We start from the raw sequence: 19,587 nt of genomic DNA, 5'->3' as shown, positions 1-19,587 counted from the left end.
TCGGGCTCTGCAATGCACCCGGGACCTTCCAGAGGCTGATGGAATGCTGTCTAGGGCACCGAAACTTCGAGACGGTCCTACTTTACCTGGACGACGGGATTGTCTATTCAAAGACTTACGAGGACCATCTAAAGCACCTGGCCGAGGTGTTCGAGGCCCTGGCAGGCTTTGGCATGAAAGTGAAACCCTCCAAGTGTCATCTGTTAAAGCCGAAGGTACAGTACCTGGGGCACGTGGTGAGTGCAGAAGGAGTAGCCTCCGACCCCGACATGGTCACAGTAATCAAGAGCTGGCCAAGCCCCTCAAACATCAAAGAAGTGAGGCAGTTCCTCGGGTTGGTAGGCTACTACCGAAGGTTCATCCCTGGGTTCACAAAGATGGCAACTCCAATGCAGGACCTCCTGATAGGTCAGTCTAAATCCAGAAGTCAAAAGCCACCCTTCAAGTGGGACAAGCCGGAAGAGGAGTCCTTCCGCCAGTTGAAGATGGCCCTCATGGGGGATGAGATCCTGGCCTACCCAGATTATGGCCAGCCTTTTATCCTCCACACAGACCCCAGTAATGTGGGGCTGGGAGCCGTACTGTCACAGAACCAACAGGGCAGAGAAAGGGTGATCGCGTACGCCAGCCGGAAGCTGAGGCCCACTGAAAGAAACCCGGAGAATTACAGCTCCTTCAAGCTAGAATTCTTGGCAGTGGCGTGGGCCATCACAGAACGGTTTAAACATTACCTGGCCTCCGCAAAGTTCACTGTGTACACGGACAACAACCCGTTGACACACCTGGACAATGCAAGACTTGGTGCCCTAGAACAGCGGTGAATGGCCCGGCTATCAAATTATGACTTCACAATCAAATACCGGGCAGGCAGAACCAACGCCAACGCAGACGCCCTATCAAGAATGCCCCACCTACCCGAAGGAGAAGACTCGGAAGAGCTGGAGGAAGTAGAGCTCCCTGCGTTCCACCGGTATGGGGCCACTCAGTATTCTCACCGGGTAAGAGACAAAGACCTAACCACCGTCATGTTCAACCCCTTACCCCACCATGGCTGGGCTGAAACGCAAGATAGTGACCCTGCAGTTCGCCTGGTGAAAGACCTGTTAACCCAGGCAGATGCTAGCCCTGGCCCAGACGCTCCAGAGGAAGCCAAGCAGTTATGGAAGGAGAAAAGCAGGCTATTCCTCTACGAAGGTAAGCTGTGCAGAAGGCTTGTCAACCACCAGACGTACGAGCTGACCTGGCAGGTAGTGGTCCCGAGACGGGATGCAGCAATGGTCCTGGAGGCCTACCATGACAGAGCGGGACACTTCGGGTGGAAGAAACTGGAGTTCCTACTGAGAGAGCGGTTCTACTGGATCGGTATGAGAGGGGCCATAGAGAAGTGGTGCAGGGACCGCGGCCCATGTCACCTCAGAAGGAACGACCGTACCAGCCAGAAGACACCCTTGAGGCCCATCGTCACCAGGCAGCCTCTTGAGCTGGTAGCTCTGGACCATGTGAAGTTGGCTCCAAGCCGGTCCGGCTACATCTATGCCCTCACGATTGTGGACCATTACTCCCGTTTCTTGGTGGTGGTCCCGGTTAAAGACTTGACAGCCCAAAAGGCGGCCAGAGCCTTCCAACAACACTTCTGCCGTCCACACGGGTATCCGGAACAGGTCTTGACAGATCAAGGTCCAGCGTTTCAGGCGGAAGTCTTCCAGGAGTTCTGCAACCTCTACGGCTGTAGGAAGATTCGAACAATGCCTTACCACCCGCAAACCAACGGGCTGTGTGAGAAAATGAATAATATCGTCATTGATCTCCTCAAGACGTTGCCCTTGGAAGAACGCAGCCTGTGGCCGGAGAAGCTGCCAGACCTGATAGACTTGTACAACCATATCCCGGTGAATGCTACCAACTGCACCCCGGCTTACCTGATGCGAGCAAGACCAGGTAAGCTGCCTATGGACCTGGAGATGGGAGTCCTGACACCCGAGGACACCTCCCCAGATGTGGACTGGGATACGGAACGGCGGCTACAGTACAAGAAGGTACAGGAGAGTGTGGAGAAGAGTCTGGCTCAAGCGAGAGAAAAACAAGAGAGGCTCTTCAACCAACACGCCCCTGCTGGTCCCCTGGAACCTGGTGAGCAGGTCCTGAAGTGGAAGAGAAGGCTTCACAAGCTAGATGACCAGTGGGAGAGTGACCCGTACACAGTACTGCCATCCAACCATGACAACCCGAAGGTATGTGTAATTACCAAGGATGGAGGAGAAACCACTAGCACTGTCTCCAGAGTCCACATAAAATGGTGCCCCGAGCAACTGCAGAGTCCAAGTGAAGATCAAGATGACCTTGAGCCCGCAGTGGACAAGGAGGAAATGGTCAGCACCGTTCTCGGAGAGTTCCTGAGGTCCTGGACTCTGATAAACGATGCCATAGTGGTACCCGACCTACACTTCCTTCAACCTACCCAGCAGGAGCCTACAGGAGAGCAGGAAGAACAAGAAGAACAAGCAGCCCCGGAGGCAGAAGAACCCATGCCAGCAGCCCAGGAGAGTCAACCCTCTGCTGACAGTGAGCCTGCCATGCCTGCGGTAAGCCAAAGGACCCGCAGACAGCTGCCTGCCCTGCCTGTAAACCCAGCTAGTAGCTGTACCCTAAATGCTAGTGGGGAAAGCCAGGTTAGACCACGACCACCAGACAGTGGGTTACGCAGGTCAACCAGGAGCACTAGGGGTCAAGTACCAGCTCGCTGGAAGATCTAAGTACAAATTCTACATTTACCTGTAAATATTTTATGTTTTATGGTTGTTACCTGATAATTAATGTTTTTCCAGTTTTTCCTAGTTCAATGGACTGACAGGTTATGGACAGTGAATAACCGGAACAACCATGTAGATAGTTGCACTTGGTGCTCTCTTGTGAAGATGGCCACGGAAGAAAAACCTGTCCGGCGTGGCCTCCTTGTGGTCCAAAGTAGTTAGCTTTTACCTTGCCGCCACGCCCAAGACCAGGAACTTGGGGTTTATAGGGACAGGTCCCCACATCGTGGAAAACTTCACCTTGTTGAGTGATATGGACACCCGGTCACGGAAGCGCCGTAACCTTAAGGACAAAATGTGCTTGTAAATATGTTATATTATTGTTTATACCCTGTTTGTTGTTAGCCAAAAAGGCTTAGTCCCGGAGTACTAAATTTTACTAGGGGGGAATGTGTCACCCCAGGCCTGGATGCCACAAATATTAAAGGCTGTGTCTGACAGCAGGAGGGAGGTTCCCTGGTCAGGGACCATTAGCAGGCAGCACCTCCTGTCCCAGGCCAGTAGGGGGAGCAGGCTGCCCCTATAAAAGCTGGAACTGGGGCAGGGTTAGAGAGACCAGAACCCACTTCTGAAGTGTCCAGAAGGGTTCTCAGAGAAGAGGGACAGGTCAGCAGCAGCTGAGGAGTCCGTGAGGCAGAGGAGAGACTGCGAGCCAGGGACAGAGGCGACGAGAGCCGGTCCTGGCTGAGAGAAGTACACAACCGGACATTGGGGTCTGAGGCTGTCAGAGTTGCAAGCCCAGCAGCAGAGAACCAACCCGCGAGGGATTTCAGGTCCCTTGGCTTAAGAAGCCTGGAGGCTCCGCCACACAGAGGGACCAGTACAGCAAGGAGAAGCTAAAGGTACCCAAGGCCCGAGTCGCAAGCCATACAGGCAAAGTACACGGCCAGCTCAGGGACGTGGGCTATTACACCACGAAAAGGGGGATAGTCAGCAAGAGCATAGAGAGAACGGTAGGCCTACACACTCACCCTGACCAGTGGGGCTCGCCCGAATGCTCTCAGATACCCAGGCCCATTCCTAACCGGTACTCCTATTGGGTCAGTAATAACATCTGCAATAAAGACCCTGGACTGTTTGAAGCGGACTCTGAACTCTTACTATTGCGGCCTGCACTATCACCCCCAGCATTCACCTACACTGCCCTGAGGCTACACTCTTCCCGTGGGGAGTTGTCCTACCCCTGTGCTGCACACCAACACCAGCCTCAGTGGTCTGCCTCTCAGCTGCGATTATCTCTGACCGCAATCCACGGGTGGCGTAGTCGGACATTCAAAACACTGATAAATAGACTGCCACAATTTGGTCTGACCACCCTGAGCCACGGGATCGGGTTGCCACTACTACCCCCAGCATCGCATAGAGGCCCGGTTCCGGGTACCCCACGGCCCAGGGGGCGAGTCAGTGGCACCCCTCATCCCCAATCCCGGTATGCGTGGCACCCCACATCCCCAATCCCGGTATGCGTGGCACCCCTCATCCCCAATCCCGGTATGCGTGGCACCCCTCATCCCCAATCCCGGTATGCGTGTCACCCCTCATCCCCAATCCTGGTAGGCGTGGCACCCCTCATCCCCAATCCTGGTAGGCGTGGCACCCCTCATCCCCAATCCTGGTATGCGTGGAACCCCTCATCCCCAATCCTGGTATGCGTGGCACCCCTCATCCCTATTCTGGTATGCATCGCACCCCTCATCCCCAATCCTGGTATGCATAGCACCCCTCATCCCCAATCCTGGTATGCGTGTCACCCCTCATCCCCAATCCCGGTATGCATGGCTCCCCTCATCCCTATTCTTGTATGCATGGCTCCCCTAATCCCGGTATGCGTGGCACCCCTTACCCCCCCACTATACACACATCCCCCAAAAAATAAACAAACAGTTATACTCACCTTTCTTCTCTGTACTCCAGCGCTGCAGCGTCCTGTTCTGCTGGAGGGCGGGGGAGGAGTGCGGCGACAGAGCACCGCGCTGTCCGGCGCCAGAGCACTGCGCTGTCTGGCGCCATTTTGCTGAAGACACACTGTAAATGTGTCTTCAGTAAAATGGCGCCGGATAGCGCTATGCGCACGCGCCGATCGGACGTCTCACTCCGCCCCCGGTCTCCGCTGAAGAGAGGCGCCGCAGTAACGCTCTTCCAGGTGAGGAAAGTATGCAAGTATGGCGCCGGAGATCGCAGTGTGCGTTCAGTGCCTACGCATACCGCGATCTCCGACGCCATACACCTCCTCTTACCTGTAACGGCTGGATGCGGTCTTCTGTCTGGAGCCAGACTGCGCGTCACGCATGTGTAGCACCCTGAGGATTCGGCTGCTACAGGGGTATTGCACCTCAACCCAGAGGTGTGATATTCCACTCCCGGGTAAGGATGGAGTGTGGAACTGAGCTCGGTAGGCTGCATGCACTACATACATCCCATTTCCGGGGAACAGACCAACGGTACTCCCACTTAGAAATGTGCAGGTACGACCGAGTCTGTTCCTGGCTGGAGTGGGAGGGGGGTGGTACATCCCAAGTAGTGTAGGGGCAGATAGGGGGAGCAGCCTGGGTAAAGATAGGAGCTCATTGGGTGCTGGTCACCTGAGCTCACACATAGAGGGTGTATATAAGGTGGGCACCAACTAGGAACAGGGTCAGTCAGTCAGCCACAGTCAGTCAGACAGCCACAGTCAGTCAGTCTGTGAGTCTTTGCAGAGAAGTCAGAGGAAGAGGAGCAGAGAAGACCCAGAGAGAGAGAGAGGAGAAAGCCAGAAAGACCCAGAGGGGGAAACAGAAAAGGAACTCTGAGAACCCAAAGTCCATCAGCGGGTGAAGAGTTGGCATTAGGGTACCGGAACCCAAGCTGGTGGGGGCAAAAACACACCCCAGCCAGAGACCGGAGGCCGTGGGCAGCGTCTGCCACGGCCACCCACCACATCCACCACGAAGGCATACCACGTGGAGGGTCAGGGAACCCAAGGCCAAGGGTCTCCCGACAGAAGGCCCGAGGGAGCTGGACCTGGGTGGATCAATAGTGGGGACGGCCAGTGAAAGGACAGAAGGAGAGCTCAGGGTCACGCTCCGGACTCGCTTGGGGGTTGGCTGGATCCAGGACCTGGTGGATGCAGCACGGCTCGGGAGGTCACTCGAAGCTGGAGTGACCGGAACATCAGCAGTGAGTAAATACCCTAAACTGCATAACCCGACTCTGTCTTCATTTAACACCTATGCTGCACCACCACAACCCCCATCCTCTGCACCTGACCCCCTGAGGCTATACCCCACCCGTTGGGGGTTATACCATCAATAGCTGCACCAACACCATCAGCCTCAGCGGACCCTGCTGCAGCGGCGGCCATAGTGACCGCAATACAACGGGTGGCGTAGTCGACATTAAGAACTTATTAACATCTGTAGGACTGCCACATACAACTGAGTTTGACACCCTGGGCACGGACCGGGTCACAGCCACTCGGAAGACTACAACCCCCATCTGATCCGGCTCCGGATATTCCCCCTAAAGAATATGGCCCAGGGGGCGCGTCAACTTTGGCGTAGTCGGCAGGATTACGTGCCCGCAACACCCGGGTACTGCGTGCCTGAAGAAAAGAATGAGTTTACCTCAAAAAGAAGTCTCCTGCCGGTTCCGGAGGGTCCCCGCCATCGGACCCCATCACCAGTCGATTCCAGCCGGTTGTCCGCCATTAACAGCGTTTTCCCGCCATCTGCAGAGTTTCCCGCCACTGGGAAGCGATTCCCGCCATTTCCAAAGGTTTCCCGCCTTGGAAGAGCGGACGCCATTATGGGCGTGCCAGAGGGTGGCGAGAGGCCACCTCCCATCGTGGGCCAGGACCGAAAATGGCGCCAAAAGTGGAAACCGCCCCCACCAACAGAGACTGTGATGCTAGAGGTGTCTGTCAGCGTGAAAGAACCGCCCCTGGAGCTGACAGTCACCAAGTGGCCCCGGGACCGCCCTCGAAGGGGGAGGAGACGAAAGGAGAGAGCAAAGATGGGTGTCGCCTGGAGCAGTCTAGAGCGAGCGCACCCGGAGGCAAGAAGCCTGGAGAAGAGTATCGGAGGAGCTTACCCGGAGATGGCGAGAAAGCAGAGCAGCACCGGCCCGTTGGCCAGGAGCCTGCTAGAAACCGAGGAGGGAGAGCAGAGCAGCACCGGCCCGCTGGCCAGGAGCCTGCTGGAGACGACTGTAGGAGAGCAGAGCAGCACCGACCCGTTGGTCAGGAGCCTGCTGGGAACAACGACCCCACTAGGCCTAGTGGAGGTCCTAGCACAGCTCCCCCGAGACCGGGAGTGTGCACAGACCGCTCTGGAGGGCCTCGCAAGGAGGATGGCCCGGGTGCAGCGAGAGACGTTGGCGGAGTGGAGCCGTGAGATGGCCCAGCAGACTGAGACCTGTCAGCGGAGCACGCCACCCGAGATGAGGAGACAGACCGCCTCTGAGGATGGCGCGGGAGGACTGAAGGCCGGAGACGGCGCCGAGAAGGGAGCCGAACGAGTGGAGGCAGGTAAAGGGGACGTCTATACCCCAGACCGGGAAACCGCGTACCTGCCCCAGCTCCCCGTCGCAGAGCCCGAAGTCTATCCTGCCGTGCCCGTCGCTGCAACGTCACCGCCGCAGACTAGGCCTCAAACGGGAGCCGCGACCCCTGTGACGTCACACGCCTCGACCCCGAGCGTGACCAAGCAGGAAGTACCACCAGCCTGGTCGCAAGGCCTAGTACCCCCGGGCGCCGCAATACCAACAGCGCCCTCTACCTCCGCGGAGCCCCCGGCCTGGTCGCAGGGCCAAGTAGCCCAGGGCGCCGCCGTCCTTACGGTGCCCTTCACCTTCCAGATACCCCAGGCCTGGCCGCAAGGCCCGGGCAACCCGGGTGCTAACACCACCGCGCCCATAAGACTAAGAGTGCCGCATCTGGGAGAGGACCTGTACGCCCAACATACGTGCCCGGATGGGCAGCCATTTATATGGCCACCGGAGTTCCACCATCCCCGACTCCGGAGAGAGAGACCCCTGGATGAACCCCTGATCCCGGCTCCAAAGCCCGTAAAGAGGATCTCGCCCCCGCTAGCGGAAGCACAGTTTGAGTGGGACCCCACCGGAGAAGATCTTATGGGGTTCACTCAAGAGACTCGGGCAGCTGCAGCGGAGCGTGCTGAGTGCTGCCGCCAACAGCTCGAGGATTTCGAGAGGGAGCGGAGAGAGAAGCGGGTCCGGGAACAGCTAGCTCAAGTGAAGAGCGCGGAGCAGAAGAGCCGGGCCAGGAGAGACCCCCGTGCAGCGCATAGTCCCCGCACCACCGGGACTGTGATAAAGTTTAACCTGCAGCATGGGTGGGGCTTCATCCAAGACCACCACACCCTAGGCGACGTCTTCGTAACCAGGAGAGACGTTGAATCCCACCTACCGGAGGGACACAGAGGTCGTGACCTTTACATCGGGGACGAGGTCACCTTCACCCGGCACAAGTGTGCCAAAGGACCTTACGCCCTCCATGTGCATCGCCTGACGGAGGAAGAGCTGCGGTGTGAGGAGGAAGAGCAAGAGGACCCGGACGGGTCTGAAACTAGAGCCAAAGGTAACCAAAAAGCAAGAGCAGGAGGACGCCGTCGCTAAGGACAGCGAAGCAGAAGCTGTATATAGTTGCCCGTCGGGGCACAGTAAACTGAAACAGTAAACTGAAACTGAAACTGTTGTTGCTAATATAGTCCCCGTTGGGACCAGCAAGTGTGAACTGTTACCCGTATTTCCCTTAATTCCACTGACCGAGGACTGAGAGCGGTCATTCCTCCCTAATACCTGGCCGAGGACTGAGAGCGGCCATATCCCTGTATATAGTTGCGCGTCCTAAAGCGCCCCCTACCGGTTTTATAGGAAAACCAGTTTTCCAGAAAGACTGTCGCACTTTACCCGGTCACACGTTGCACAGTGACCGGAGGAGGAGCCAGAGGCGACGAGAATGTTTTATATATATATAATGTTTTATATGTTTTATATGTTTATGCAAAAATTTGTATGTTTTTGGTGTTATGTCTTACAGCCCGAGGACGTGCTGTGATTTACCAGGGGGGAATGTAGCACCCTGAGGATTCGGCTGCTACAGGGGTATTGCACCTCAACCCAGAGGTGTGATATTCCACTCCCGGGTAAGGATGGAGTGTGGAACTGAGCTCGGTAGGCTGCATGCACTACATACATCCCATTTCCGGGGAACAGACCAACGGTACTCCCACTTAGAAATGTGCAGGTACGACCGAGTCTGTTCCTGGCTGGAGTGGGAGGGGGGTGGTACATCCCAAGTAGTGTAGGGGCAGATAGGGGGAGCAGCCTGGGTAAAGATAGGAGCTCATTGGGTGCTGGTCACCTGAGCTCACACATAGAGGGTGTATATAAGGTGGGCACCAACTAGGAACAGGGTCAGTCAGTCAGCCACAGTCAGTCAGACAGCCACAGTCAGTCAGTCTGTGAGTCTTTGCAGAGAAGTCAGAGGAAGAGGAGCAGAGAAGACCCAGAGAGAGAGAGAGGAGAAAGCCAGAAAGACCCAGAGGGGGAAACAGAAAAGGAACTCTGAGAACCCAAAGTCCATCAGCGGGTGAAGAGTTGGCATTAGGGTACCGGAACCCAAGCTGGTGGGGGCAAAAACACACCCCAGCCAGAGACCGGAGGCCGTGGGCAGCGTCTGCCACGGCCACCCACCACATCCACCACGAAGGCATACCACGTGGAGGGTCAGGGAACCCAAGGCCAAGGGTCTCCCGACAGAAGGCCCGAGGGAGCTGGACCTGGGTGGATCAATAGTGGGGACGGCCAGTGAAAGGACAGAAGGAGAGCTCAGGGTCACGCTCCGGACTCGCTTGGGGGTTGGCTGGATCCAGGACCTGGTGGATGCAGCACGGCTCGGGAGGTCACTCGAAGCTGGAGTGACCGGAACATCAGCAGTGAGTAAATACCCTAAACTGCATAACCCGACTCTGTCTTCATTTAACACCTATGCTGCACCACCACAACCCCCATCCTCTGCACCTGACCCCCTGAGGCTATACCCCACCCGTTGGGGGTTATACCATCAATAGCTGCACCAACACCATCAGCCTCAGCGGACCCTGCTGCAGCGGCGGCCATAGTGACCGCAATACAACGGGTGGCGTAGTCGACATTAAGAACTTATTAACATCTGTAGGACTGCCACATACAACTGAGTTTGACACCCTGGGCACGGACCGGGTCACAGCCACTCGGAAGACTACAACCCCCATCTGATCCGGCTCCGGATATTCCCCCTAAAGAATATGGCCCAGGGGGCGCGTCACATGCGCAGTCTATCGAGGCTTTGGACAGAGACCCGCATCCCCGGTTATATTATAGATCACTGTTTTTCTGTGCAAAGTGTTTGCATTTATGTATGGGGTTTTTAAACTAAATAGAGATTTTTTTTTAAGTTTTTTTGTTTGTTATGGTTTACATGTATAAGAGCCCCCATAGGTTGATCACTCTGTTCTATTTTATGTAGCACTATGTACAGTGCTGTACATAAGGGAAAAAAATGTCGTTTTCAATCTACAGATGTGAACTAGAGCACCTGTGTGTTACTCACATGACCCATCACATGAGCTATCAAAGGAGATTATGTGACATGATGGGGGGGCCCATGCCTCCCAAACTGCCCGGGGCCCTGGCTACTCTTAATCCACCCCTGTTAACCCTTCACACGACAAAGCAAAGCATGTGGTTCATTGTTCTCCCTCTACTGGGATCCCCCCCCCCCCCCCCGATTGGGCAGAGATACTCACCCCCCACCCATTAAACACTTACTACAGGTAACTCAAAGGATGAAAAAGCACTTCACAAAATAGATGGCATCATGAGAAAGGAAGATTATGTGGCAATACTGAAGCAACATCTCAAGACATCAGCCAGGAAGTTAAAGCTTGGGCGGAAATGGGTCTTCCAAATGGACAATGACCAGAAGCATAATGCCAAAATGGTAACAAAGTGGCTTAAGGATAACAAAGTCAATGTTTTGGAGTGGCTATCACAAAGTCCTGATCTCAATCCTATAGAAAATGTATGGGCAAAGCTGAAAAGGCAGGTGCGAGCAAGGCGACCTACAAACCTGGATCAGTTACACCAGTTTTGTCAGGAGGAATGGGCCCAAATTCCGACCAACTATTGTGAGAAGCTTGTGGAAGGATATCCCAAACGTCTGACCCAAGTCAGTCAGTTTAAGGGCAATGGTACCAAATACTAATGAAATGTATGTAAACTTTTCACTTTGCATCAAGTAATAAAAATGCCCATGCTCTCTCTCATTATTCTGGCATTTGGCAAATATTAAAAATTATGGTAATCCTAATTGACCTAAAATGGGAAAGGTTTATTCTGATTTCATGTCAGATATTGAGAAAAACATGCATATGTAGCTTTTTATATAATGTATGTAAACCACTTGTTTCAACTGATTATAATATATATATATATATATATATATATATATATATATATATATATATATATATATATATGACGCGCCCCCTGGGCCATGTTGTTAGGGATACCCGGAGCCGGATCAGATGGGGGTTGTAGTCTCCGAGTGGCTGTGACCCGGTCCGTGCCCAGGGTGTCAAACTCAGTGTGCGGCAGTCCTTGTAGATGTTTTTAGTGTCGACTACGCCACCCGTTGATTTGCGGTCAAAAGGCCGCCGCTGCAGGATGGTCCACTGAGGCTGGTGGTGTGTGTGCAGCTGTGGTAGTATAACCCCCAACGGGAGGGGTATAGCCTCAGGGGGTCAGACGTGGAGGATGGTGGTTGTGAAGGTGCAGCAAGGAGACTCAGAGGCATGAAATGCAGTTCAGGGTTTTTACTCACTGGTGTTGCTCGGGTCACTCTGCAGATCAGTGACCACCCAAGCCGTGCTGCGTCCACCAGGTCCTGGACTCGGCCAACTCCCGGGCAATTCTTGAGTATGGTCCTGAGCTCCTTTCTGACTCTCCCTTCTTCTGGCCGTTCCCACCAGGGATCCACCTCTGTCCAGCTCCCTCGGGCCTCTTAGTGGTTGAACCTTCTCTGGCTTCCCTGGCCCTACTCGTGGTGTGCCTTCCTGGTGGATTTGGTGAGGGTCGTGGCAGATCCTGCCCACGACCTCCGGTTCCTGGCTAAGGTGTGCTTTAGCCTCTGCCAGCTTAGGATCCGGTACCCTTTTGCCGACCCTTCACCCTTATCAGCTCTCATACGGGCTCTTGGGGTCCCCTCTCGTCCTGCGCCTCTGGGTCCCTCTTCCTTCTCCTCTCCTGGAGTACTGCTGACTCACAGACTGACTGACTGACCCTGTCCTAAGATGGTGCCCACCTTATATACTCCCTCTATGTGTGAGCTCAGGTGACCAGCACCCAATGAGCTCCTACATTTACCCAGACTACTCCCCCTATCTGCCCCTACACTACTGGGATGTTCCACCCCCCTCCCACTCCAGCCAGGGACAGACGCTGTCGTACCTGCACATATACTGGTGGGAGTACCGTTGTTCTGTCCCCCGGAAATGGGATGTATGTAGTGCATGCAGCCTACTAGCTCAGTTCCATACTCCATCCTTACCCGGGAGTGGAATACCACACCTCTGGGTTGAGGTGCAATACCCCTGTAGCAGCCGAATCCTCAGGGTGCTACATATATATATATATATATATATATATATATATATATATATATATATATATATATATATATATATATATATATATATACAGTACAGACCAAAAGTTTGGACACACCTTCTCATTTAAAGATTTTTCTGTATTTTCATGACTTTGAAAATTGTACATTCACACTGAAGGCATCAAAACTATGAATTAACACATGTGGAATTATATACTTAACAAAAAAGTGTGAGACAACTGAAAATATGTCTTATATGCTAGGTTCTTCAAAGTAGCCACCTTTTGCTTTGATGACTGCTTTGCACACTCTTGGCATTCTCTTGATGAGCTTCAAGAGGTAGTCACCGGAAATGGTCTTCCAACAATCTTGAAGGTGTTCCCAGAGATGCTTAGCACTTGTTGGCCCTTTTGCCATCACTCTGCGGTCCAGATCACCCCAAACAATCTCGATTGGGTTCAGGTCTGATGACTGTGGAGGCCAGGTCATCTGGCGTAGCACCCCATCACTCTCCTTCTTGGTCAAATAGCCCTTACACAGCCTGGAGGTGTGTTTGGGGTCATTGTCCTGTTGAAAAATAAATGATGGTCCAACTAAACGCAAACCGGATGGAATAGCATGCCGCTGCAAGATGCTGTGGTAGCCATGCTGGTTCGGCATGCCTTCAATTTTGAATAAATCCCCAGCAGTGTCACCAGCAAAGCACCCCCACACCATCACACCTCCTCCTCCATGCTTCACGGTGGGAACCAGGCATGTAGAGTCCATCCGTTCACCTTTTCTGCGTCGCACAAAGACACGGTTGTTGGAACCAAAGATCTCAAATTTGGACTCATCAGACCAAAGCACAGATTTCCACTGGTCTAATGTCCATTCCTTGTGTTCTTTAGCCCAAACAAGTCTCTTCGGCTTGTTGCCTGTCCTTAGCAGTAGTTTCCTAGCAGCTACTTTACCATGAAGGCCTGCTGCACAAAGTCTCCTCTTAACAGTTGTTGTAAAGATGTGTCTGCTGCTAGAACTCTGTGTGGCATTGACCTGGTCTCTAATCTGAGCTGCTGTAAACCTGCGATTTCTGAGGCTGGTGACTCGGATAAACTTATCCTCAGAAGCAGAGGTGACTCTTGGTCTTCCTTTCCTGGGGCAGTCCTCATGTGAGCCAGTTTCTTTGTAGCGCTTGATGGTTTTTGCAACTGCACTTGGGGACACTTTCAAAGTTTGCCCAATTTTTCGGACTGACTGACCTTCATTTCTTAAAGTAATGATGGCCACTCGTTTTTCTTTACTTAGCTGCTTTTTTCTTGCCATAATACAAATTCTAACAGTCTATTCAGTAGGACTATCAGCTGTGTATCCACCAGACTTGTGCACAACACAACTGATGGTCCCAACCGAATTTATAAGGCAAGAAATCCCACTTATTAAACCTGACAGGGCACACCTGTGAAGTGAAAACCATTTCCGGTGACTACCTCTTGAAGCTCATCAAGAGAATGCCAAGAGTGTGCAAAGCAGTCATCAAAGCAAAAGGCGGCTACTTTGAAGAACTTAGAATATAAGACATATTTTCAGTTTTTTCGCACTTTTTTGTTAAGTATATAATTCCACATGTGTTAATTCATAGTTTTGATGCCTTCAGTGTGAATGTACAATTTTCAAAGTCATGAAAATATAGAAAAATCTTTAAATGAGAAGGTGTGTCCAAACTTTTGGTCTGTACTGTATATATATATATATATATATATATATATATATATATATATATATATATATATGCAATTTACGATACAAAATGTTGAGCTTTTCATTCTTCTCTGGGGGTTCATGTTGTATATCACATTATAGATAGGAAACTTAGACAAAGACATTATGCCAGAATTCTGGCAAAAATCGCCTTGAAAAGTCGTGAAATTTTTTAACAATGCAAAGTTGCGCAAAAATGTTGCTACTTTTTGAGTTTTCACTCCAATTTTACAGCGGGACATGGTCGTGACTCCACAGCTCTTCTAATTCTTTATGAGCTGTTGCATACCTTATCCAAGAAATCTTACTGTAGTCACTGACAGGAGTAAGATTCGTGGCAAGGAGCACAGATGCACACCACTTTTCAGAGGAGCGCTGATTAATTAAGAGGTGCGCAATTCTTAATGAATCAGATACCTCTCACTCCAACACATCCCTCATCGAGACCGGCGTGAACATCACAGGTCTTGATAAATCAGGGTCTTTATGCCAAATACTTCCCAATTCTGATCTAAAGCTTAGTTTTTCCTCAAACAACACCACCTTTTCAGGACTAGGACAGCAGGAGACTGTCCTTATATAAACTCTCACTTTTACTTTCTACCAGTGCCAACTTTTGGAGTCTAAATTATCCATTCACAGAAACAATGAAGACATGTTTGTGATAACTGATGACGCTGTGTGAACTGTTCTATTAATGTACAGTAAGAGTTCATGCTTCACAATATTTTTTGTAAATCAAGTTCCGGTCTTTTCAGTTTACCTTTTTGGGACAATTCAGTGCTGTTCCCAAACATCTCCTCGGTGGCATTCTGCGGGGCAGTTTCACGAGCATTTATCACCTCAGCTTTTCCTGAAAGAAAAATAAAACGTCTAAGTTAATTGAGGTTTATATGTACATTACAACAGGCGACATGACACTATCAAATCATAGTTGACAATGTCAGAGCATGTGGGGACTCATCCTAGTGACAAGGGGAATGGTGACACCCGGTTGTTGTTTTTTTTTTTTATTTGGATGAATGACATTTCTAAGAAAATTTTCAGATCTTTAATCCCTTCATGCCGTGTCCATTTTCAGGCTTTTTTCCTCCCCTTTTTTTTTTTTTTTTTTTTTTTAAGAGCCATAACTTTTTTTCTGTCAATATAGCCATATGAGGGCTTTTTTTTTTCTTTTTTTTGCAGGACAAGTTTTACTTTTGAATTACACCATTCATTTTATCATGTGTATCACTGAAAACCGGGAAAAAAAATCCAAGTGTATTAAAATTACAAAAAAAGTACATTTTCATAATTGTTTTTGGTTTTTTTTTATTTACCATGTTCACTATACTGTAAAACTGACCTGGCAATGTGATCCTTCAGGTCTAGTATGAGTACACAGATTAAAAAAAAAACAGCTATGTATATTTGGTATTTAAGTGGGGAAAAAAAAATTGGAAATTTGTAAACAAATAACTTTTCTTGTGTCGCTATTTTACCCATAATCATTTCAATTTTTGGGATATAGGGCTGTGTGAGGGCTTTTTTTTTTGCACCCTAAGCTGACCTTTTTACTGATACCATCTTGGGGTAGATACGTTGTTTTGATTGCCTCTTATTGCATTTTATTGCAATATTGAGGTGGCCAGGAAAACGCAATTCTGGCAATTAGATTCTTTTTCTCATTACGCCAGTTACTGATCAGATTAATTCATTTAATATTTTGATAGATCCGACTTTTACGAATGCAGTGATACTAAATATGTATATTTTTTATTTTTAATGGATTTATTTTTAATAAGGCAAAAGGGGGTTATTTAAACTTGTGGTTTTTTTTAAACTTTAACTTTTTACTGTATTTAATAGTCCCCTTAGGGGACTTGAAGCTGCAATCATTTGATCGCTTGTGCTATACATAGCAGTGCATTAGCACTGCTATGTATGGAGAAAATCATGATCTAATATGAACGCCAGCTAAACACCAGCTTTCACAGGAAAATCATAATGACAGGCACGGGGGTCTTCAGCAGACCCCCGGCTGTCATGGCAACCCATTGGCGCCCCAAGATCAAGTCATTGGCGCACCGATGGACACGTGGAATGACACACCCCCTGCCAGCACGTATTAAATGCGTCTGTCAGAGATTGACAGTGGGATAGAACAGGTTAGAGGCACATGATGGCTGATTAAATCAGTCATCATGTGCCGGGAAAGATGCGGGCATAGATGTCATATGATGTGCCAGTACGTCACATGTCGGCAAGGGTTTAAAAATAGGTTATGTACTTCACAACACATGCCCCTATTCATCAAACTTTTTACGCTAGAAAACTTGCCTAAAAAGCTTTAAAAAGTTGCCTAATTTTTGAGCAACTCGGAGTTGATCAAAAATGTTGCGACTTTTGATGTTTTCACGTCAGTTTCATCCAGCTCTGACAATATGGGCAGAGCTGGGGTGGCTTGGGTCTGTGATGGGGACGTCTAATTCATCAAGAGCTAGGGCGTACCTTACACCGGAAATCTTATTCAAGTTACTGACTAGAGTAAGATTTGTGGTGAGGCGCACGCCATTCATCAGAGGCTCCTGTATTTGTTAAGAGTTGTGCACCTGCTCATGAATCAGGAGCATCTGACTTCAATATGCTTTCTCATCAAGACCGATCTTGATGAATCGGGGGTTTTGTTTTACCATATCAACCCAATTCGTAATAGCCTTTGAACCTTTTTTTTCTGGAGTTAAAATATTTGAAAGGCCACGTTCAGTATTTGGTTAGTATTTTGCATGAGTAGTTGTAAGAGAAAACCTGGAGTGGGTGGTAAATACAGAAGTGGTGCACGTGCCTCTATTATACTTTTCTTCTGATTGTTCCACTCCTGATTTTGGCTTACAAATACTGATGCAATATACTGATCAAATACTGAACGTGTGAACGTTGCCTAATAGTGACTTTTATCTGCGCTGTATTGATTGCACCTTTTTTTAAGTTAACTATACCTGGTTTCATCTTTTTTTGTTGTTGTCATTTATGTGGCAGTTGTTTTTTTATTTAAATTTTGATCTTTTATCTAGCCTAATTTATCATTTGCGACTTCAAAATGTCGCAACTTGTTGTGCAATTGTACTCCAGTTCTTTAGTGGGGTACATAATTTTACCTTTGCGCAGTTGAAGAAAAACATGTGACATTTTAAAAGATCATGTGACTTTTTGCGCTAAACTATGCATTCACGTTAAAGACATAAAAAAAAACATATTTGATTTTGCTCAAGATTCATCAACCTGAGTGTACCATTTTGAAGAACCTGGTGTAAACGCAGCAAGAAATGTCACAAGACAAATAAGTCCCTTCAGAAAAAATGATGAGTCGGGGCCCATGTCTTTCATCTAGATTTTTTTTTTCATGCCACAGTTACCAGGTTACTAGATAGTTGAGTTGTGTGACTTAAGCCCTATTTCTTCAAAATTTTGTCTCCAGATTTCTGTCGTAAAACACTTTTAAAAGTTGCAAAACTTTTTCACTTCAATTCTTGCCAGATCCCCCAAAGTGGATGGAGCATGGGCAGGATGGGGCACGGCATGACAAATTCTTTAAAAGTTACGCCACTCTGGTGCCGTAGTATACTAATTTTTTTAATTAACTTTTCTATTTTTTTCTTTGTTGGAATTTGTTATTTTTTTGTGCAGATTTTTAAAAATGTTGCATGTGGGTTAGTGAATTCTGCACACAATTACATTGGTGAAACTTTAGTCGCAAGTTCCAGACCCCTAATGGGACTAACAAATACAGTAAAAATGAATAAAAAAAGTTTTTAAAAATGTGAAAAGAAAAATATAAAAGTTTGAATCAAAAATAAAGAAATAATAAAAAAAACACATATGTGGTATCGCTACATCTGGAAATGTCTGATCTATTTAAAAATAAAATTAACCCAATCGGTAAATGACAATAATTTTTTTTATTATTCAGAAACACCGCAAAAGAATGCAATTAGAAGCAATGAAAAAGTTGTGTCTATCCCAAAATGGTATTAATAAGCTTGTCCCACAAAAAAACAAGCCCTCACACACAAACGTTCCCTGTCTCAGAAAATGGCGACGCATGGAAAATTTAGTTTTTTTTTATTATTACAAATTTAAATTTTTTGCACTATTTAAAAAAAAAAAATGAATGTTTGGCATCTGCAAAATCATTCTGACTTGGAGAATCATATTGCCAGGTTATTTTTACTGCACAATGAATGTGGTAAAAACAAAACCCAAAAAAGCAAAGGCAAAATTGTGGAGGTTTTTTTGTTGTTGCAATTTTGCCACACTATGAATTTTTTTCCTGTTTTCCAGTAAATAATATTGCAAAAACAATCAAATCAAAAATCAAAAACAAGCCGTCATACGGCTATATCTACGGAAAAATAAATAACTTATGGCTCTTGGAATAAGGTTGGAAAAGATGAAAGAGCAAAATGGAAGATCGCCATATTAGAAAGGGGTTAACAAAGAAGCAAATTATATTAAGAGTAAGGTGCATATGAAAAACAGGCGAAAAATACCAAATACAAGACAAGAAAGACGCGATGCATTAATAAATTGTCACAACAATTTTTATCCAAAAAAAAGGCGCAAAGACAATGATGAATCAGGGCCTAAGTTTAGTCTAAAAGGTGAACTGGGGACACCGTATAGTCAGGAAATTATTAAAATGTAACACAGATAAAAGGCAGATGCTATAACAGTGAGGCTTAAATGAAAATGAGCTCATGATCTCTGTCACACAATTGTATGCAATGGATAAATGTCAGCAGCATTGTGTAAGTTTATTCCTGAACTGAAGGAAAAAGAATATTATTATTGCTTTATGGGAATGACAATATTTAATTAGCAACTCAAGGAGGGGTCAGAATGTGACTGCGGAGAGGTGTGGGTGGTTTTGGAGTGTGATTCTATTCGGTATTGCTGTTCAAGGCACATGCTGAAGGCATCTACACAAATCTTTGCTCTCCTGATCCTCATCCCATCATTTCAATAATTATCTCGGAGTAGTTTATTTCACAAAACTGACACACAAGTTGATATTCTTAATGTCCTGTACAGGTCTTTTGCAATAGCGGGGAATTTGCATCAATTGTAGGATCAAGAGATTGTATTTTAAGGGTAGAAAAGTTCAGATGGACTGTACAAAAAAATATGACTACGTCATATACAGCTGCAATCAAAATTATTCATAACCTATTGCAAATTAGGTTTTATTTACAAAATATACACATTTTCTACTGTTTACAATCAACCAATTAAACATGAACAATTTAAACTGCTCAACAAAACTAATATAACAAGTGTTTTCTACAAATTCGAGTAGTCATTAAAATTCCAATTTTAATGACTACAGCATTCTCAAAAGTATTCAACCCC

General features: G+C 48.3%; 1 protein-coding gene across 1 annotated transcript in view; it reads right to left on the bottom strand.

Annotated features, from left to right (window-relative positions):
* The window catches only part of GGT1 (gamma-glutamyltransferase 1), a 253,854-nt gene that overhangs the window by 89,873 nt on the left and 144,394 nt on the right, over positions 1 to 19,587 (bottom strand). The window contains exon 4 of the mRNA XM_073654277.1: positions 14,963 to 15,052. Coding sequence (XP_073510378.1) covers positions 14,963 to 15,052 — 90 coding nt within the window. The remainder of the gene's footprint in view (positions 1 to 14,962; positions 15,053 to 19,587) is intronic.

Source organism: Phyllobates terribilis, unplaced genomic scaffold (assembly GCF_046119375.1).
Source record: "Phyllobates terribilis strain yellow unplaced genomic scaffold, ASM4611937v1 Scaffold_1__5_contigs__length_1240528914, whole genome shotgun sequence".
In the NCBI taxonomy this organism is placed as follows: domain Eukaryota; kingdom Metazoa; phylum Chordata; class Amphibia; order Anura; family Dendrobatidae; genus Phyllobates; species Phyllobates terribilis.
This window is presented reverse-complemented; position numbering and strand designations above follow the sequence as displayed.